The sequence below is a fragment of the Anomaloglossus baeobatrachus genome, chromosome 10 (genome assembly GCF_048569485.1).
Source record: "Anomaloglossus baeobatrachus isolate aAnoBae1 chromosome 10, aAnoBae1.hap1, whole genome shotgun sequence".
Lineage (NCBI taxonomy): Eukaryota > Metazoa > Chordata > Amphibia > Anura > Aromobatidae > Anomaloglossus > Anomaloglossus baeobatrachus.
The window spans coordinates 85,501,257-85,523,778 of NC_134362.1; the positions used below are offsets into that span (position 1 = coordinate 85,501,257).

At 41.2% G+C, this 22,522-nt stretch overlaps 1 protein-coding gene across 4 annotated transcripts in view; it reads left to right on the forward strand.

Moving 5' to 3' along the window:
- ANO3 (anoctamin 3) overlaps positions 1 to 22,522 on the forward strand; it is a 680,216-nt gene that overhangs the window by 418,497 nt on the left and 239,197 nt on the right. For 3 of the 4 annotated variants that reach the window (XM_075325490.1, XM_075325491.1, XM_075325494.1), the window contains 2 exons: positions 5,043 to 5,143; positions 12,827 to 12,871. In XM_075325490.1, coding sequence (XP_075181605.1) covers positions 5,043 to 5,143; positions 12,827 to 12,871 — 146 coding nt within the window. The remainder of the gene's footprint in view (positions 1 to 5,042; positions 5,144 to 12,826; positions 12,872 to 22,522) is intronic. The other variant, XM_075325493.1, reaches the window with a different exon arrangement.

Genomic DNA, 22,522 nt, shown 5'->3' on the forward strand with positions numbered 1-22,522 from the left:
CCAGTGACTTTGGTGAAAAGAGGAGTGCGGTCGCTGGGGAGTGAAGTGTCAACACTCACAGGACCGAGCACCGACAAGGTGTTGAGCCCTAGATTAGGGGACGCTTCAGGCTCGCCTAATAAATCTATAGGGAGAGAAGAGTGTATGTTTCTCGGCCCACCATAGTGTCCAAAGCACAGCAGCATACTCAGAGCCTGGGAATTGGTACAGAGATACAGCTCATTGAAAGGTTAGTGCTGCCTGCGTACGGACCGGGACTTTTTATACAAAAAGCCAAGCAGGGGCCTCCGAAAGCTATAGGCTACGGGAACCCACTTGTAACAGAGAGGTGCATGAGAGAAGAATTCACCGGGTCACAACCGGCACTGGGATCCAAGGAGTTCAGGATCACCTGGAGCCCATCATGGTGGAAACCGGCACTTTGCGAGCATAACAAACAGGGAGTAAAGACATCTTGAGCTGCAGCCTTTGTGTCGTCTACTTCTTTCCGCACCCAGTCAGCCCTGCACCTCATCAACATCCACCATAGACTTTCCCAACGGTTGCCCTGGGGTCCTGCTCTACCTATGGGGAGCAAGAAATACCTCAGCTCCCACAACATCAGCCCCGGAGGTCCCATCCAGCAGCGGCGGCTACAAAGCCGCAATCCACAGGTGGTGTCACGAATCTTACTAAATTACAACTCCCATCATCATATATTCCATCTGACATTTTAATTGACTTTGCCAGGGTCACAGAGTCAGGCCCTGCCACTGCTGATTACCCCGGACTAGTCCGGCCTGACACCGAGTCACCTAAGGTCCTGGGGCGGGCGAGTCAGTATCATCAGGACACAATTGTTAGCAAATAACAGCTGGTAATTCTGGATGGTTTCTCTCTTGTAAGGTGGCCGCCAGACACATCATGGATGGGAAATATGTATCACGGAGGTGGTTATAAGCCTGTTGTAAGCCTGGAAGCAAGCTCCAGCACGTATAGTACTGAGAGTATTAATAGGGTGTGCTAAGGACAGGTTTAAAAACACTCAGAGAGATGGGTGAGTCTAGTTCTCACATACTCCCACCCTGGGGTGTGGTATGGTGACTATAAGTAAGTCCAGGTGTATCTTTAGGGGACTATGTGTGGAGGTAAGAAGGCCTCCCGTGTGAATTGCCATTGTTTCAACTATGTATCCTGTTTTGCCTGGACTGAAAGGCCATTTATTTTCTGTGTTTGTAGCATGCCTTATGGAGCCTTAATAAAGCAGCCTAGACATTACATTTAAATCCCCTCACATGCCTACCTCAAACGCAACCAGGCACAAATCCTGAGGAGCACATGTGACTACTGCAGGGAAACCACATGTCTTGTATAAAAACAAATGACATGGAGGAGCTGATAAAGCAACTGCTGCAGGTTAATCTCCAATAGCAGCACAGGCAGCAGATGGAACTCCCAGTAGAGGCGACCCGTGGCAGAGGAAGCATCTTGACCTCAAGTCATGGTGATGTTGTTCATGTGAGGAAGATGGTAAGGAAGATAACCCTAAGGGTTGATGTTGAGGCCATCCTGACAGTTTTTGAAAAGATGGCAGAATGTAACAAATTGCCTCCGGAGTAGTGGGTATAGATTCTGGTACCATATCTACTAGGGGAACCACAGAAGGCCTATTATGATGACATGATTTTGAAGGATGCAAAATAGTATGCAAAATTGAAGTGATGGCAATTGTAAGAGAGCACCTCTTCGAAGCGTAAGAAGTTGAGAGTGTATTATCAGTCGGCAAGGGTGAGACAATTCATTCCTGGAGATTGTATACTGTTGCTAGTACCCAAGGTAGATAGAAATCAAATTGCTGGTCAAGTGGCAAAAACCCCTATATAGGGGTCAAAAATATTGGGGAGGACATCTAGAGAGTTCACCATGGGAGAAGGAAGCCCTACCAGATGTACTACGTCAATCTGCTCAAGCCATGGTAAGATATGAAATCCATGGAAGATCAGTGTTTGATGGCTGAAGCCGACATGAAATATGTCAAGATGGCAGAGAAGCTGCCACTGGCCCAAAAGCAGCGGTGCCGAGAATTGTTTAATTGAAGCAGAGACTTGTTCTCAGAACTGCCAGATTGTACTCAGGTCATATAACATTATATTCTTCTCATTGAACATAATGTCCAAGTGAGTTTGAAGCCATATAGGATTTCCAAGGCCTTCCAAGAGGTAATCTTGAAGGACTTAAAGAGGATGTTGGACCTAGGAGTGGTTTGTCTACTCCCATAGCCTTGGTGCCGAAACCAGATGGAAAATGGCAGTTCTGCAATAACCATGGCTGAATAAGGCTTCCAAGTTCTACATATATCCAATGCTCCATGTAAATGAACTTATTAAAAGATTATTGCCAGCCTGGTACATTACCACCCTGGTCCTTATGAAATGGTATTGGCAGATTCAAAAGATGGAAAAGAGAAGATGACCTTTTCAATGGAAGATGATTGTTTCTAGTATGTCAGAATACCATTTGGGTTGAAAAGAACTCCGGCCACCTTCCAGAGAGGCATGAAATGAATCCTAGCTCCCCACAAAAGGTATACCTACCTGGATGACATTGTGATCTTCAGCCAGGATTGAAGAAGCCATTTAGGCCAATTTAAGGTAATTTTTGATGTTTTAAGGAAAGTGGGTTTTTTTAGCAATCCAAAAAAATGTATCATTGGGATGGGATACGCTAAGTACTTGGGTTGTGTCGTAAGCAGGGCCGAGATTAAGCCCCAAGTGAATAAGGTGGATGCAATCCAGAACTGGCCACAACCATTTTCAAAGAAGCAGGTTAGAGCTTTTCTGGGCATTGTGGTCTACTACTGTCAGTTCATCCATAACTTTACCAAGATAGCCGCACTCCTCACTGACTTCCTTAAGGGTACGAAGATATCTATTGCCAAGTGGTCTGCAGAATCAGAGACAACATTCCAGGAACTGAAGCTAGACCTGTGTAAACAGCAAGTGTTGGTGGCACCGGATTTCTCTAAGGAGTTTGTGGTCCTGACAGACTACTTAGATGTCGAGTTAGGTGCTGTCTTTTTTTGCGAAGTGAATGTTGAAAAACACCCAATAATGTACCGGATTCATAAACTGTCTTTAAGTAAGTATAATTACTCCATCGTGGAGAAATAATGTTTGGCCATCAAGTGGGCATTGGACACTTTAGGATACTACCTATTAGGCAGGATATTTAGCTTAGTGTCAGACCATGCCTCACTGAGGTGGATGTGTGAGATGGGGAACAATGCCTAATTGACCAGGCAATTCAGGATTTTAGCTTTCATGTAAATCATGGGCCCAAAGCAAACTCAAGCATGCATAGTGCTCCGAGTGTTAATAGTGCATGGCAAAGGCCAAGTTTCCGAGCAGTTAGAGAGATGGGAGAGACTGGCTGCTCACAGATCCCCACCTTGGGGTGTGGCATGGGGGATATAAGAAAGTCTAGGTGTATCATTAGGCGTCTGTGTATGAATGTAATAAGACCTCCTGTGAAATGGTCATAATGGACTTGTGTACTGGACTATCACTAAAGTGCTCTTGTTTGGACGCTGTGTCCAGTTTTGCCTACTCTGAAAGATGTTTATTTTCTGTGTTTGCGGCATACTTTGTGGAGCCTTAATAAAGCAGCCTAATTTTATTTAAATCGCCTGTCTACCTCAAATGCAACTAAGAGATCCCTACACTCTATGTGGTTACAATTCTAACAAACATATTCTAAATTGTGCTGTGTCATGAGAACAGACTACAGACAGTTATCAATCACCATCCTTATTCCGGATACCATTGAAGGCTTGTTCGTAGGAATGAGCAAATCTGAACGATAAAGTTCAGGTGACGTGAGAAATTCCATGCCTGCTGTTTATTGACAGTGACCTACTAGCCTTGTTCAAAGAAAGTTCTCAGAACAAAATTCCATATGAATTGATGGACATTGTGGGACATTAGATTACACAATGGCTAACGTCAGAACTTCCAGGATTTATTTTGAATTAATAATTTGGAGAACAGGGGCATGTGGGGAGGATTCATTCACATAAACTCTTTTTTTTATCAGTTTCTATGTGTTCTTAACTTTACACTTGCCGGGTTACTAATGTGGGTGTCTGATAGACTCCTATCTATTACTAACCCCTGGGCTTGATGCCAGCTGTCAATTCACATCTGACATCAACCCCAAAAGTATTACCCTGACTGCCAATGCAATAGGGAAGAGCCAAGCAAATTGCCAGAATTGGCTCATCTAATGGATACACTACTTCTGGGGTGGATGCGTGGACTGCTATTTTTAGGCTGGGAAGGGCGCAATAACCAAGAAGAACATACAACATTCCAGTTTCTTTCATTTTGGACAGGCAATTCTCCTTGAGACTTCTGTTGAATAGCAGAGCTATAGTATTAGTAGGACTATACTATAAAGCACAAGTTCTGCTTAAACACATTTTCTCAAAGTGGAAGAGTGAAGACGTACAACTTTCTTATTTTATTGCATGATTGAATACAATTATACTATGTGAAAAGTTATAAACATGTGAAGAGTTTGAGGAGTATGGTCGGTGTGGATGTCCTCCTTCTACATTCCATTCACTATTATAGGTCTCTAAATTTCTGAACTTTCCTGTTTTGTCACCTGGGTGGCCTTTTTTTGTTAGATGACAATTGACAATGTAGAAATATTCCAAATATTTTCTGTATATACCTTTAATATTTCATGTTAACCCTACCTTACAAATGTTATATTGTCTGAGGATAATTGAACATTGGATATTCATTCTTGTGCCTTACATTACAAAGCTTAATTTATAACCTAGAAAGCTAGAGAGATCTAATAGGGATCCAAAGCGGAAGATTCTCTAAATCTCTGACTAAAAAGCAAAAAAAGGGAAAAAAATTGCCTGCTTCATGATTCTGTACTAATGTGTTGTGACTGCAATTATTTCCATTTATTCTTTTTTTCTGAATTTGTTTTGTATTGCAATGTAAACCTGTTTATCTTTAATAATCTTGATATATTTCTCCTTATTATAGAATTCCATAACCAACAACGACATTATGTTTGTAAAAGTCCACTGTCCATGGGACACATTATGCAAATACGCCGAGCGGATGAACATCAGGATGCCCTTTAGGTATTTTTGTTTGTTTTTTTCTAATTCGTACCTTTCTTTTGTTGAGTGAATTCTTTGCCTATCTGCACTAACATGACAGTTTCATCTGCAACAATATATTGTTCTGTAACCGACCAGACTGTGATGCATTTATGAAATATCAGTCTTTGGGTGACTATGGTCTTTTCGCCATGATTCTTTATTTGTATGATTGATACTATAGAGTAGAGCCATTCTGAAGTGTATGCTAAAGAATTTTTTTATTAGCAATTCCCAAGTGTCATGCTATTAGCTGAATCAATAAATCAATAGCCTTATACAATTCAACAATACCCTTGCAGGACTGACACCATCATTGTGTAGGTTACATCTCCAGAAAAGCAAAATACATAGAGAGAAGATTCACAACAACAGAAGGAAGTAGCTAGCTATAAACTCCTGGAACCGCACTATATTTAGGGTGTCATACAAACACTTGACATATGAGACTTAATGTTGATAATGTAAAGTAATGCACCTAAGATGGAGTAATCCTTTTGCTGCATATACATTAAATGGAAGTAAACTAGAATCTACAGAAAAGGAGAAGGACTTGGGGATTCTGGTTACAAATAAGCTGAGCAGCAGCACTCAATGTCAGGCAGCAGCTGCTAAAGCAAACAAGATTTTAGGGTGTATAAAAAGAGAGATTAGATCCCGTGATCCCAATGTATTGTTACCCCTCTATAAATCACTTGTAAGGCCACATCTATATATAGGTTCCATGAGAGAAGGAAATGCCAACAATCAAAATAATCCAAATTCAGGATAATAGCGAATACCAAAAATATGTACCAAAAGGAAGTATTCAGAGAACAACAAAAATAAACCAATATAATGATGCAATACCAATTTATTGTACAACAATGGTGAACATAGGACAGATAATTAAAAAACACAATTAAAAGTGTGAACACAACACACTTGAGTGGGTAGAGGATAGGAAAGAGTCACTACTGGGTAAAGGTATAAAAGGTCCAGCAATTAAATCCACAGCCAAGGTGAAAACATAAGTAAAGAATATTACATAATCCGTTTTATCAACACCGCAAACAGGTACATACAAAAAATACAGAGAAAATATAAATAATAAAAAATGATACATAGTTGCTAAATATGGTTGGTCATAACAGAATGCAGACATAAATATAATACAGTGCCTACAAGTAGTATTCAACCCCCTGCAGATTTAGCAGGTTTACACATTCGGAATTAACTTGGCATTGTGACATTTGGACTGTAGATCAGCCTGGAAGTGTGAAATGCACTGCAGCAAAAAAGAATGGTATTTCTTTGTTTTTTTTTTTTTTTAAATTGTGAAAAGTTTATTCAGAGGGTCATTTATTATTCAACCCCTCAAACCACCAGAATTCTGTTTGGTTCCCCTAAAGTATTAAGAAGTATTTCAGGCACAAAGAACAATGAGCTTCACATGTTTGGATTAATTATCTCTTTTTCCAGCCTTTTCTGACTAATTAAGACCCTCCCCAAACTTGTGAACAGCACTCATACTTGGTCAACATGGGAAAGACAAAGGAGCATTCCAAGGCCATCAGAGACAAGATCGTGGAGGGTCACAAGGCTGGCAAGGGGTACAAAACCCTTTCCAAGGAGTTGGGCCTACCTGTCTCCACTGTTGGGAGCATCATCCGGAGGTGGAAGGCTTATGGAACTACTGTTAGCCTTCCACGGCCTGGACAGCCTTTGAAAGTTTCCACCCGTGCCGAGGCCAGGCTTGTCCGAAGAGTCAAGTCTAACCCAAGGACAACAAGGAAGGAGCTCCGGGAAGATCTCATGGCAGTGGGGACATTGGTTTCAGTCAATACCATAAGTAACGTACTCCACCGCAATGGTCTCCGTTGCAGACGAGCCTGTAAGGTACCTTTACTTTCAAAGCGTCATCTCATGGCTCGTCTACAGTTTGCTCATGATCACTTGGACGACTCTGAGACAGACTGGTTCAAGGTTCTCTGGTCTGATGAGACCAAGATCGAGATCTTTGGTGCCAACCACACACGTGACGTTTGGAGACTGGATGGCACTGCATACGACCACAAGAATACCATCCCTACAGTCAAGCATGGTGGTGGCAGCATCATGCTGTGGGGCTGTTTCTCAGCCAAGGGGCCTGGCCATCTGGTCCGCATCCTCGGGAAGATGGATAGCACGGCCTACCTGGAGATTTTGGCCAAGAACCTCCGCTCCTCCATCAAGGATCTTAACATGGGTCGTCATTTCATCTTCCAACAAGACAACGACCCAAAGCACACAGCCAAGAAAACCAAGGCCTGGTTCAAGAGGGAAAAAATCAAGGTGTTCAGTGGCCTAGTCAGTCTCCTGACCTTAACCCAATTGAAAACTTGTGGAAGGAGCTCAAGATTAAAGTCCACATGAGACACCCAAAGAACCTAGATAACTTGGAGAAGATCTGCATGGAGGAGTGGGCCAAGATAACTCCAGAGACCTGTGCCGGCCTGATCAGGTCTTATAAAAGACGATTATTAGCTGTAATTGCAAACAAGGGTTATTCCACAAAATATTAAACCTAGGGGTTGAATAATAATTGACCCACACTTTTATGTTGAAAATTTATTAAAATTTAACTGCGCAACATAAATTGTTGGTTTGTAAGATTTATGCATCTGTTAATAAATCCTGCTCTTGTTTGAAGTTTGCAGGCTCTAACTTATTTGCATCTTATCAAACCTGCTAAATCTGCAGGGGGTTGAATACTACTTGTAGGCACTGTAATTCAGGGATTCAATGGCATTCACACCCCATATAGGAACTAATAGCCGGTAACACACATAATATTGCAATTCATATGACCTATAAAATTTTGACTCCCTGACGAAGCAGCTATACAAAACAATCGTTGGACTGGTGGGTGAGGATTGGGGTCTGATCCCTGGGTAAGTTTCTACAGCATCTATTCTGCCTTCTAAGTATAGAAGGATTTATGCTCTTTGGTCATCTTTAGGTTGAGTGCCTTTGCCTCCTTGACTGAGTATTTTTGAGGGCATATGAATTGCAATATTATGTGTGTTACCGGCTATTAGTTCTTATATGCAATTCCATTGATTCCCTGAATTACTACATTTATGTCTGGATTCTGTTATGACCAACCATATTTAGCAGCTATGTATCATTTTTGATTATTCATATTTTCTCTATATTTTTTGTATGTACCTGTTTGCTGTGTTGATAAAAAAGGATTGTGTAATATTCTTTAATTATATTTTCACCTCGGCTGTGGATTTAATTGCTGACCCTTTTATACCTTTAGGTGGTAGTGACCATCTCCTCTCCTCTGCCCACTCAATTGTGTTGTGTTCACATTTTTATTGTGTTTTTTAATTATTTGTCCTGTGTTCACCATTTTTATACAAAAAAGTGGTATTGTATCATTATTTTGGATTACAACTACAGTCGTATGAAAACGTTTGGGCACTCCTATTAATGTTAACCTTTTTTCTTTATAGCAATTTGGGTTTTTGCAACAGCTATTTCAGTTTCATATATCTAATAACTGATGGACTGAGTAATATTTCTGGATTGGAATGAGGTTTATTGTACTAACAGAAAATGTGCAATCCGCATTTAAACAAAATTTGACCGGTGCAAAAGTATGGGCACCCTTATCAATTTCTTGATTTGAACACTCCTAGCTACTTTTTACTGACTTACTAAAGCACTAAATTGGTTTTGTAACCTCATTGAGCTTTGAACTTCATAGGCAGATGTATCCAATAATGGGAAAAGGTATTTAAGGTGGCCACTTGCAAGTAGTTCTCCTATTTGAATCTCCTATGAAGAGTGGCATCATGGGCTCCTCAAAACAACTCTCAAATGATCTGAAAACAAAGATTATTCAACATAGTTGTTCAGGGAAAGGATACAAAAAGTTGTCTCAGAGATTTAAACTGTCAGTTTCCACTGTGAGGAACATGGTAAGGAAATGGAAGAACACAGGTACAGTTCTTGTTAAGCCCAGAAGTGGCAGGCCAAGAAAAATATCAGAAAGGCAGAGAAGAAGAATGGTGAGAACAGTCAAGGACAATCCACAGACCACCTCCAAAGACCTACAGCATCATCTTGCTGCAGATGGTATCAATGTGCATCGGTCAACAATACAGCGCACTTTGCACAAGGATAAGCTGTATGGGAGAGTGATGCGAAAGAAGCCGTTTCTGCAAGCACGCCACAAACAGAGTCGCCTGAGGTATGCAAAAGCACATTTGGACAAGCCAGTTACCTTTTGGAAGAAGGTCCTGTGGACTGATGAAACAAAGATGGAGTTGTTTGGTCATACAAAAAGGCGTTATGCATGGAGGCAAAAAAAACATGGCATTCCAAGAAAAGCACTTGCTACCCACAGTAAAATTTGGTGGAGGTTCCATCATGCTTTGGGGCTGTGTGGCCAATGCCGGCACCGGGAATCTTGTTAAAGTTGAGGGTCGCATGGATTCAACTCAGTATCAGCAGATTCTTGACAATAATGTGCAAGAATCAGTGACGAAGTAGAAGTTATGCAGGGGATGGATATTTCAGCAAGACAATGATCCAAAACACCGCTCCAAATCTACTCAGGCATTCATGCAGAGGAACAATTAAAATGTTCTAGAATGGCCATCCCAGTCCCCAGACCTGAATATCATTGAACATCTGTGGGATGATTTGAAGCGGCTGTCCATGCTCGGCGACCATCAAACTTAACTAAACTGGAATTGTTTTGTAAACAGGAATGGTCAAATATACCTTCATCCAGGATCCAGGAACTCATTAAAAGCTACAGGAAGCGACTAGAGGATGTTCTTTTTCCAAAAGGAGGATCTACAAAATATTAATGTCACTTTTATGTTGAGGTGCCCATACTTTTGCACCGGTCAAATTTTGTTTAAATGCAGATTGCACATTTCCTGTTAGTACAATAAACCTCATTTCAATCCAGAAATATTACTCAGTCCATCAGTTATTAGATATATGAAACTGAAATAGCTGTTGCAAAAATCCAAATTGTTATAAAGAAAAAAGGTTAACATTAATAGGGGTGCCCAAACTTTTTCATATGACTGTATGTCTAATTAAGGCCTCTTTCACATGCACGTACCTCCGGTACGTGTTTGGCAGTTTTCTCACGCACCGGAGACACGTACACACGTAAACCTAGGTATTCCTATGGTGTCGAACACACGTAAGTATCTGCGCACGGAACGTGTATCCGTTCTGTACTTAAGTGTGTCTGTGTGTTTATCATGCCGACATGTCCATTTTCTCTCTGGCATCACGGGTGTCACATGTAATACAAACGTGTCACACGTAATGCAAACAGACCACACAGATGTGTTCCATGTGACACGCACCAGAGAGAAGACATGTGTCTGTGACAAAAAAAACCCAAACCTTTACTCACCTTCTCCAGCCCTGCTGTCTCTGCCGCTGCTGTCACTTGCTGCCGACCTCCGCTCATTATGCTCATTGAATATTCACTTCACTGCGGCCAGAAGCAGCAGCAGCGTGGAGACGGCAGGACCGGAGACCAAAGATCAGCACCACGGACAGCAACGCCAGGGACAGGTGATCAGAAAGTTCCCGTTCCCTGTGTGTTATCATGGATAACACACCGGAGAACACATGTAGCACATAAACACGGGTCATGCAGGGCAAAACGCACCTCTGACACGTCCGTGAAAAACGTGCATGGTTTTTCATGGACACGTGAGAGAGGCCTAAATGTGTGGTGCTCACAATGGGCCCAAATCATCAAGGCCAGTGTTGTTCATGTCTTGATAAGGGGGTGCTCTGGAGTCAGACTCTCTTGATTCATTAAGAGATGTACACATCTTCATGAATCAAAACCGCCGGACAAGTGGTGTGCACCTCTGTGTGCCCCTCGCCACAAATCCTACTCCACTCCCGGCATTATGACTTTGACAACCGGTGGTCACCGTTCCTCTGTCCCACCCCAGCGCCGCACAGCCTTGAGTTGCACCAAAATTCTGCAACTTTTTAAAGCTTTTTACACCAGAAGGCTAGCATAAAGATTTGATATATTGGGCCCAATGTCTTTTTAACCTCTGGTGGTCTCGCTGAGTTTCTCTAGCAGGAGACAGTTTAGGAAAACGCTAGAGATGTTTTTCTCAATACGTCCCCTTTGTCATTTTCTGGTCTTGTTTGTGACCACTTTGCCACCAGTGTTTTTATTTTTTATTTTCTTGCCTCTATTCTATAACTAGCAAGCAGCTTCCAAGCAGAAGAATTGTCAGGTCACTTCTGTTAATGGTTTCGCTGCTTTGGAAACTTGTAAACATACCCTAAAGCTATGTACACACTGGTTTTTTGAGCTTTCAGAGCAGAAACTGTGCAGAAACTGAGGTGTTTTGAGACTTGGAGAAGGATTTGTTTCTCTACCAAAAATGTCTCAAAAAACTCTGTGCACCCATAGCTTTAGAAACGTTTTGGTACAAACTGAAGAAGCATTCTGGGGCATTTTAAATCAGCTCCTCTCTGTGAATGTAGTCTAATAGTACCAGGAAAGTCACATGTGGTAAAATGACTTTTTGGATCATCTTAAGTGCCAAGGCCAAGAAGCGACCACCTACTATAGCATAGCCTCTGCTCAGAAGACGGGGCAGAATTATTAGCAGATTTTCTTCTGCATTTGCAAACACATTCCTAAAAACAGAAAAATTTAGAATTCAACAAAAAGTAATCTATGATATAAAAGTAGAGATGAATTGAAATAGCATCTATCCAACGCCTGTTACTGAAGGAGCAGCCCAACAGTATTGCAGAATAGCCACGATGTGCTAGGACTTCTGGTTTTATGTCAGACCATAGCCACATTTTCTAATCTATTTTTGGTAATATTATTCTCACAAATTGCTGTTTAAGAGTCATTTTAAATGTATTCTTGGGAATTACTGTAAATACATCGCTAAACATCAGGCAATGGCTCAATATTAGGACTCGTAATGAAAATCTAGAATGACTTGTGCTGTTAATATTCAGTTTGATGGTTAAAAATGTTTTGTACATGTAAACACAAGGATTGTACTTTGCCATTATTGCTGCAGCAATACTCTTAATATATAGGGTGCTTATGACAGTTGAGTTGTATTACCGCATTGTATATATACCTTATTCCGTGTCTTTTTTTGTAGAAGATTTACTATACTGATTACTGGTCAGGATATAGTACCTGTTAAGTGTTTCCATTTGGTATCGCACTAAGTGAGTGTTCATAACATTCCCTGTGCTAGAAAGTCACATACACAGCGCTTAGTGCAGGCGTGATGCACATTCGCCCCCTTCTGGTCAAAATAGATATGACACTTTTGTTAAGCTGCGGGAAATGTGAGCTCTCCAGAACAAGACAAGCACAAGAATAGGTGCAGCTTCTGACCTTCAATGCAAAATTTGGAGCATTTCAGTATTTATTTCATGCCATAAGATGACTTTCTATATGTATTGCATTACAATGCGGTTAGGTGTTTTATAAAGAGTGCGCGTGGCCAATCTCAGACACACTTCTATGGAATTTCTAAAAATTGCAAATTGGTAACCGGTATTGTATCCCTTAAAGTTCTGTCTGTGCTTTGTGCAGGATGTAATAGGAAACCGTTATAATATGATCTGATCACATAACTCTAACTATTCTTACAGGAAAAAATGTTATTACACTGACTGGAGGAGCAAAACCATGGGCAGGTTAGTGGGTGATGCAGCTTTTTATTTCGCCAAATACCCATCCTGCACAACCAATCAAACCCCTTACAGCAGTTGTAAATGTATACTAGATATAGTACTAGATATAGAAACCGTTTACTAAATAGATCACTATGCAACATGCAAACAGTGATACGGATGTAGCATTCATGATACACCGCGAAGCCACAGGATATCTTCAATGACAGATTTCTGCTCCAAGATGTCTCTCTGCGCCATGGTGTGATTAACACTTTTGTGTTAGGTAAGGAACGCTACATCTTTACTTTATCGTGGATTTTGTAACAGTGGTCAAGGCCATTCACCTGTTATAGAATTCTGTAGACATTTTATCTTCTTCCATTATCCCCATATAATTTCCAACGCGTTTCTGAGAATTCATAGCTGGAATATCTGCTGTACCTATGAATGAACAAAACCGATGTCCTTCTGAAACAAGAGATTTTGACAAATTAAGCTTTTATTTCTTACGTTAGGCTTCATTTATAGGACATCATAGGTTTTGCGCCAACTCTGCACAAATGGCGTCACATCTTCCACTCCATTTTTTGCTGATTCATCTTATGAGTTTCCTTATCCAAAAATAGGCAATGCGGATAAGACTTCTATATCAGAGGCTCCTTCATGGAGTGCTATGATCTCCAGTACATGATGGACACTATGACAATACACTAACACGTCTTGTTACAACCCTATATTGTCATAAGGTTCTGATGGTGTCTGTTATGTGATGGATTCAGCTGGGCTTATTTTTGTTTTTCTGCTCCTTTCAGAAAACTTTAAAGTCATGGCCAAAGGTTGGCATTTTGTGTGAAATTATGTCCAATTTGCTTTATTTCCTCTGGTTTTTTTTTTTGGTTGTTTCATTACGCACAAAGGAAATAAACGTGTATAAAAAAATATGAGTAATTGCAATAATTTTCTTGGAGAAATACTTAATTTTCTGGAACAATTTCAGGGGTGCCAACACTTTCAGCCATGACTGTAAATGCTAACGTAGGTAGGAGCCCGTATTAAGAACGCTGCCCAACTCCTCCACAGTGCTGCTGTTGATGTGATCTTAAAGTGTAACCATTGTTTTCATTGTTATTTCATAAATGAATAGTACACAAGAAAATAAGCAACTTTGTAATATATTTTATCAGACAAATTTGCTTCTTTCTCTGCCAGAATTAATCAGTCATTATCAAAATGTTACTGATTAGATTCTATGGTGGTGGTGGAGGGAGGAGCTAGAGGCAGAGGGAGGAGCTAGAGGCAAAGCTCCTCCCCTCCTCTCCATCCAGCTACATAGAGTCTCATCATCACCATCTGCCATCTCCTATCTCAGTAATGGGAAAGTCTTCACTGAATACAGATTTTACCTCAGAATTGAGAATTTTGATAATGACTGATCAATTCTGGCAGAGAAAGAAGCAAATTTGTCTGATAAAATTATTACAAAGTTGCTTAATTTCATGTGTACTATTGATTTATGAACTAAAAATTAAAACAACGGTAATGCCATAAGCTTCTCTTCAGACGTAGGTAGGAGAAGTCAACCATTGCTTATAGGGGACGCCTCATGAAGACAACCCAGGTCCAGATGCCTTATAAAGACTTATACACATTATAGAAGGAATCACCTCTTTGTAGCCCCCTTTAGTGAGCGAAGTTGGATAGAGTGAAACTAAAAGTGTGAACCCTACTAGGGAGGTCAACGTATTATGTGGACGGCTGTTTATCTGAATGGTTGCCACCTAATTGTACATTTCTCCTGCAATGACCACTGCTGGGCATTATTTGCCTAACAGCAATTTCTGCTGGCAGGAACGTCTGTTAATCAGTTGTCTGACATAACTGTCCACAATTGCCACCAAATAAAGGTCTTCATGGAAATAAGACTTTTGGCCGAGTTAGCCAATATTGGTGGTACTGGATGACAGTCTAAACTGCAAGGGATCTCCTGACTCCTGACAGATGATATCGCGACAGAAAAGGATCTGCCATGTCAGATATCCTACAGTGCTGGCCAAAAGTATTGGCACCCCTGCAATTCTGTCAGATAATACTCCGTTTCTTCTTGAAAATTATTGCAATCACAAATTCTTTGGTATTATTATCTTCATTTAATTTGTCTTCAATGAAAAAAAAATAAAAATTGTCATAAAGCCAAATTGGATATAATTCCACACCAAACATAAAAAAGGGGGTGGACAAAAGTATTGGCACTGTTTGAAAAATCATGTGATGCTTCTCTAATTTGTGTAATTAACAGCAGCTGTAACTTACCTGTGGCACCTAACAGGTGTTGGCAATAACTAAATCACACTTGCAGCCAGTTGACATATATTAAAGTTGACTCAACCCCTGTCCTGTGTCCTTGTGTGTACCACATTGAGCATGGAGAAAAGAAAGAAGACCAAAGAACTATCTGAGGACTTGAGAATCCAAATTGTGAGGAAGCATGAGCAATCTCAAGGCTACAAGTCCATCTCCAAAGACCTGAAAGTTCCTGTGTCTACGGTGCGCAGTGTCATCAAGACGTTTAAAGCCCATGGCACTGTGGCTAACCTCCCTAGATGTGGAAGGAAATGAAAAATTGACGAGAGATTTCAACACAAGATTGTGCGGGTGGTGGATAAAGAACCTCGACTAACATCCAACAGAGTTCAAGCTGCCCTGGAGTCCAAGGGTACAACAGTGTCAACCCTTACTATCCGTCGGCGTCTGAATGAAAAGGGACTGTATGGTAGGATACCCAGGAAGACCCCACTTCTTACCCGAGACATAAAAAAGTCAGGCTGGAGTTCGCCAAAACTTACCTGAGAAAGCCTAAAACGTTTTGGAAGAATGTTCTCTGGTCAGATGAGACAAAAGTAGAGCTTATTGGGAAAAGTTATCAACATAGAGTTTACAGGAAAAAAAAAGAGGCATTCAAAGAAAAGAACACGGTCCCTACAGTCAAACATGGCGGAGGTTCCTTGATGTTTTGGGGTTGCTTTGCTGCCTCTGGCACTGGACTGCTTGACCGTGTGCATGGCATTATGAAGTCTGAAGACTACCAACAAATTTTGCAGCATAATGTAGGGCCCAGTGTGAGAAAGCTGGGTCTTCCTCAGAGGTCTTGGGTCTTCCAGCATGACAATGACCCAAAACACACTTCAAAAAGCACTAGAAAATGGTTTGATAGAAAGCACTGGAGACTACTAAAGTGTCCAGCAATGAGTCCAGACCTGAATCCCATAGAACACCTGTGAAGAGATCTCAAAATGGCAGTTTGGAGAAGGCACCCTTCAAATCTCAGGGACCTGGAGCAGTTTGCCAAAGAAGAATGGACTAAACTTCCAGCAGAGCATTGTAAGAAACTCATTGATGGTTCCCGGAAGCGGTTGTTCGCAGTTATTTTGGCTAAAGGTTGTGCAACCAAGTATTAGGCTAAGGGTGCCAATACTTTTGTCTGGCCCATTTTTGGAGTTTTGTGTGAAATGATCAATGATTTGATTTTTGTTTCATTCTCTTTTGTGTTTTTTCATTGCAAGCAAAATAAATGAAGATAATAATACCAAAGAATTTGTGATTGCAATCATTTTCAAGAAGAAACTGAGTATTATCTGACAGAATTGCAGGGGTGCCAATACTTTTGGCCAGCACTGTATATCCTCTTGTTATCTGATGGCAGTGGCTCTATGAAGAAACACAGGAACACGAGTGTTCGGTTTTATGGGGGACTCAGGAGAGACGTTGGCCAAATAGTCATTTGACGAATGGCTACGTATTGTGTTTGGATGCCTTATGAGTTGTCTCAAAGTACATCAAACACTTGCATTATTTTTCTGTATAAAAATAATTATGTTTTATATCTATAATTGTGAAAAATCCCTCAAAAGTTATTTTTTTCCCATTGTACATACTGTCCAATCTATTGACAGCACGGTATAGAGAAGGAGAAGCTGAGTAGAATGGTATAAAGGTTTTCTGGAAAAGATTCAGTATAGCTTGTATTTTAGATCTGAAATCCCTGATGTTCTTATGTATATGTGTCCAGTGGGTGGTCCTACTAATGACTGAAAGTTATCTGTGCTAGCAGAGCTAAAGGGAAGACTGTCAATCACCAAATAGGACCGCCCACTGGACTCGTATATATAAAACACCAAGGATTTTAATTAATAAAATGTAGGTTTTACTGAAACTTTTTCTAAATAAAATGTACATGTCTGATCTTTACCTCCTGCTCTATAACATCCCAACTGCAGATCGGACACAGATTTCCAAAGGACATCTTCCCTTTAAGTATTAATCCTTGCTGATTACTGCCTCCAGCATTATATGTAATTGTCTCGCTTGAGCAAAAGTGCTCCCTGCAAAGGTTTATCACCATAGAGGAAAACAGGTATTGCTTCTGTTTAATTCATTTAACCATCTGCATTGTTATACAGTACAAAGTGGAAATTACAGCCGTTTCCCAACAGAATTGATATCTCAAGTAAATTGCTTCTTTTCTATTGCTCAATAAACATGGGCATAAAGAAATACGATGTTATTATAAAGTACATTTATGTTACAGAGTGTAATAAAAGTGTTACTTCTGTATGGCGCACAGGGGGCTTCTGTTAATGGACCACACCTTGAGAGCCCCCAGTTCTCCTGCTGATTTTAGCATAATTAGTACACACTGTTCAGGGACCTCAAGGGTAGAAGTGTATCGCCTGCCTGGATCCACAGACTCAGACGGGCTGTAATGGACAGGCTAGAAGGAAGCCACTCACCAAGCAGGACCCCCAGAACCCTGACACACTTTAAACCCTATACAGGGATTTGGAATTGCACAGTGCCCTGGAGATCACTACCTGTGGAAGGCTGCAGTCCGGAGAGTAGTCGTCAGGCAGGGTCAAACCAGGAATTGCAGAACAGGGTCAGAATCGGCAGGCAAGGACGTAATCAGCAAATGAAGCAGAGGTCAAATCCGGATAGGGCAGCGAGGTACAGAAACGACCTGCAGAAGGGTAGTCAGAACACAAGCAAGGTCAGCGCACAGGAATCAAAATGCAAACAGCACAGGAATCAGGAATTCAAACTATCTCTAGCAGTGGTCACATGACAGAAAGGGGAGTAAGAAGGGTGTGGGGTCTTCCCATTGGCTGCAGGTGAATGATGGCAACTTCAGCTGGAAGACACACGTCACCTACAGTCAGCCAGTGGAACTGCAGGTTCCAGGGAAACCCAGCCTGGTGGATAAACGGAGCCTGTGATCCGCAGAGCCACGGGCACCGACTCCTCTCCCATCACCAGCACCGACTCTTCTCCCATCACCAGCACTATCCATGGCGGGAACACGGCGTCGCCTGGCGATCGGAGCAGAAGTCGCAGGAGCGGATTCCGGTGGGGACATGACAAGAAATCAAGCTGTTATGACCTTTTTGTTCCAGTACCTTTTAGCTCCTTACCTTGCTAATTTTTATCCAGACTGTGGACTTATAGAGTTACAATCAAAATTATTCAAAAATTTACAACATTTAGAAGCCTTCTGCTGTTTGAAACAAGAACAATATGACTACCTAAATATAACTAATTCAACAAGCAGTTTCTCTAAATTTGACACTTATAATGACTTCTGCAGTCTCAGAATTGTTCAATCCCTTGATGACAAGCATCTTCATTACTTAGTAGAGCCCATCTGGCTGTTATGACCTGCTGGAGACATGAGTGAAAGCCAGACACTATGTCACAATGACTCTGGGGTAGCAGATAAAGGGGGCCCCTAAGCTGTCCTCAAGCTAGGGTGCCCTATGCTATTCCCTATTCTCAGGAATACCACTGATGGTGGAGATGCCTGAGTCTCCTTCATGGCCCTGCTCCTGACCAGTCCTGATCTGTTTCACCTCACCTTCCCTCCAGCGAGGGAAAAGGCAGGAGTTTAATGAAAGTAAAAGATATAGACAGACAGGGGAACCAATATTTCACACAGCACATGCACACATAGGTAAAGACAATAAGAGATTCAGGAGGAAATGCAAGAGTTGCACAGAAGCTACAAAACAACAGGAGTACACTTCACAACCGCAACAAGCCAAAAGGACATTTTTCAGCAGAAAATCTAGGACACCACACAGACCAACATAGAATCTATAGCTGGCATGGGGAGAAGATTTCCTCCAGCCTAAATAGAAGGGGAGCAGATGTGATTGGCTTCCCCACCACATGTGATCAAAGAAACCTAACAAGCAGACTAGCATAGATTTAACTCTTGCTAGCCTGCCTATGATTCAGCACACAAAAGGTCGACGCCTGAGTCTGCTTGTGTTGATCCCTGACACTAGAGAAACCATTGGGTGGAGTGTCAGAATCTGCAAAGTGAACAGGGCTCGATGCTGCCATGACAGTCAGCAAAGTTTGTGCAAAACTCCGTGACACGCTGACTTTTGACTGATGAATATTAAACCATTCTTCATTGGCAATGACATACAGTTGAGTCAAATTGTTGTCAATAGAGTGTTCCAAATATAAAACTATGAAAGGCAATGAATTTTCCTAGAGATACAGTTGGAAGCCACAACGGAGCATGTATGATGTGGGCTGACCTTCTCTCAACTGCCTCCTTCCTTGGTTAGGAAACTATTCATAAGCTGGCTTTCAGCACTTCTGAGCTCTTCTGGTGATGGAGCCTGACTTGGAGATGCACTTTATTGGTTGTCCTGCTGAACTGTCAATGGAGCTTATTTATGGAGCTGGGGTTCCAGCTACTGATGTGTTAAACTGCACTCATGAAATTGATGTAGAAATGCATTGTTCTCCACAGTGGACCCTGCCAACTTTAGAGGTATCAGTGCATACAAGTTCTATTGAAAGAGCTTGTAAGTACTGCACATGTTCGACCACCGCTTTTAAACTGCAGCGGTGGCTGGTAACCTAAGCAACAAGACAAACAAGAACATAAAGAATTACTCTGCTATTGAGAATGGAGAAGAATTTTAACAACACATAAATTGCAGAAGTTGCTTGTTTCTAACTGCACTTTATAATATCACCCATAAAAGAACAATAGAATGATCATAAAGGTTTTTACCACCAAAATAGAGCAGCATAATGTAGGTGCAGACACCCTGATTCCGCTGATGTTTCACTTACTGAGCTGCTTTCTGTAGTTTTGATAAAACCAGCAGGAGATTATAACTAAAGGTAATGAGCTCTGTGTAAACCCGCCCCCAACATTGATTGGCAGTTTTTCTCCCTATACACAGTGCACACAGAAATCTGCCAATCAGTGGTGTGGGTGGAGTTATTCAAGCTCAGCATTCAGAGGATTGCTAGATCTGCAGCAGATAAAAGAGAGATTTTATCAAAACTTTCCCAATAATTGAAACATCACTGTAATCACAACTGGAGATTATAACTACAGAGCCTATATCCTGTTACCATGTAGTGCTCCGTATTATTTAGCATTGTACATCCCCTTCTCCTCCACTAATTGGCAGCTTTCTCCCTATGCACAGTGTACACAGAAATCTGCCAATCAATGGTGTGGGTGGGGTTATACTGAGCTCAGCATTCAGATGATTGCTAGATCTACTGCTGATAAAACAGAGATTTTATCAAAACTACAGCAAATAGCCCAATATGTGAAACATGGCTGTAATCATAGTCTCTGCCCCTACATCTTTAGCTTATTCCTAATGATAGTTTCACTTTTTAATTCTAAATGCATTGAGCTCCCCCTAGTGGTGATTGCAAAAAACATATTTTAAGAAATTAGCTGCCTATGAGTAAGGAGAGGGGGATTCGGAGATGAGAATTGAAATATACAGTGCACCACCTGCACCTTATACTGTCATACTAACATTTTAAATGCACATTTATTGTAGCTTATCCTCGGCATTGGTTATTCATTGGTACAGTGGAATTTCATGAATTCTTAATTACTCCAGCTTTTCACCTTTTCTTCTGATTCCGTCAATGTGATCCAGTGCAAACATTTAAAGTCCTATTCTCAAAAGGAATTTCAATGTAGTAGATCTCGTAGGGAAGCGTAGGCCAAACGTATGAATTCACAACTGCTTGTCGCATTTACCCAGTTCTGCTTGTGCCTGCTTTACCTCAGCAAATCCTAGAATGCAAAATCCGGCTTGTAAATTGCATTAACCTGACTATCTGGATCATGGACACCATACATTAAAGCATTGTTTTCCTCATAACCCGCTTGTTGGACTTTTTTTCCCTAATTGTTAACAAAATTTTTCCTTCTAGGGGTTTAGAAAACATTTGGGAATTGTTGTATCTGTTCTATAAAAAATAATAATAATACGCTCAGTTCAGTATGTAATGGTAACCCAATCCAAGCCAATACTTTTCCTCCTTTGAATTATCAAATATACTGGTGCTATGAACAAACGGATTACAACAATGTAAGTGGAAGGATGCGGTTACATTCAGCTCTTTTTGATTACAGTATGGGGGTAGAGTAGAAGAAAAGGTACATCACCTTCTAAAAAGGAAAATTACATTTTCAAAGTATGGTCCATTGAAAAGCTACTTGATTTTCCAATAATCATTTTTGTATCCATCTCTCCAGGTTTTCAAGATCTGTAGTTGCTGCTATTCACTAGGAACCTACATTGTTTACTTTCATGGGATTCACTGTAGCTCTGTCCATGATGACAGACACTTAGTTACTGCAGTTATCGATGCTACATGCAGTACTGAGCTGTGTAGCTGTGTGTCCATCACCGGACCAGGCCAGATCTTCATCCCCGGAAGTAAACATGTTGCACTTTACATCCACCGCTGTAATGCAATTTTTCCTTTCCAAGTTTTAGATTTTTATTTTTTACCTCTAAAATAAAAAAATTACATATATCTATCATTATACTGACATAAAAGGAGTTGTCGACTACTCAGACAACAGTTATTGAATTGGAGTGTTTGTCCCAGTTATAATAACAGTGCTTTTACTGAGCTCCGGTGCTGGTGCCCCTTCAGCGCTCTACTGGGGCTCACAGGACATTGTTACATCACATAAGCCATGCATACAGTCAGTATTGCCATCACTCTCCCCAACAGGCAATGCAGCAGTACAAGGCAAAAGTAACAAAATAACAGTTGACACATTTCACAGCTACACTCAGCTGATCAGGTGCATGCAATCACTGAAGATTATGAACAAAATCTCAAGAGTAATCCTACCATGGTATTTCCGTCTGGGTCACAATATGCAATTAAACAGGAAAACTTACAACTTTCAGAAGTCTATCTATGTCAGTCGTTCACTTAACGTGGCACAGTTGTGTGGTAATGCACTGCACCAACAGTTGACTTTAGTAATTAGCTACTATCTCTCTCATTACCGTTCGTCAAGGAGGGAAGTAATGGTTTGGCTCACTTGGATGCTGCTCCAGAACAAATGTCCGTTTTTCAGTTTCTGGTTCTCGATCTCCAATTTTTGGTGCTTTACCACGTAGACTCATCATCTTCCAGTGACAGTGTCGCTCTTCAGCTTCCTCTGGTGACGGTATGTGGTCTCCGGGTTCCTCTGGTTATGGCATGCAGTCTTCAGGTTTCTCTGGTGATGGTATGCAGGCTTCAAGTTCCTCCGGTGACGGTATGGAGGCTTTGGGTTCATCTGGCAGCAATATGCAGCATTTGGATTTCTCTGGCAGT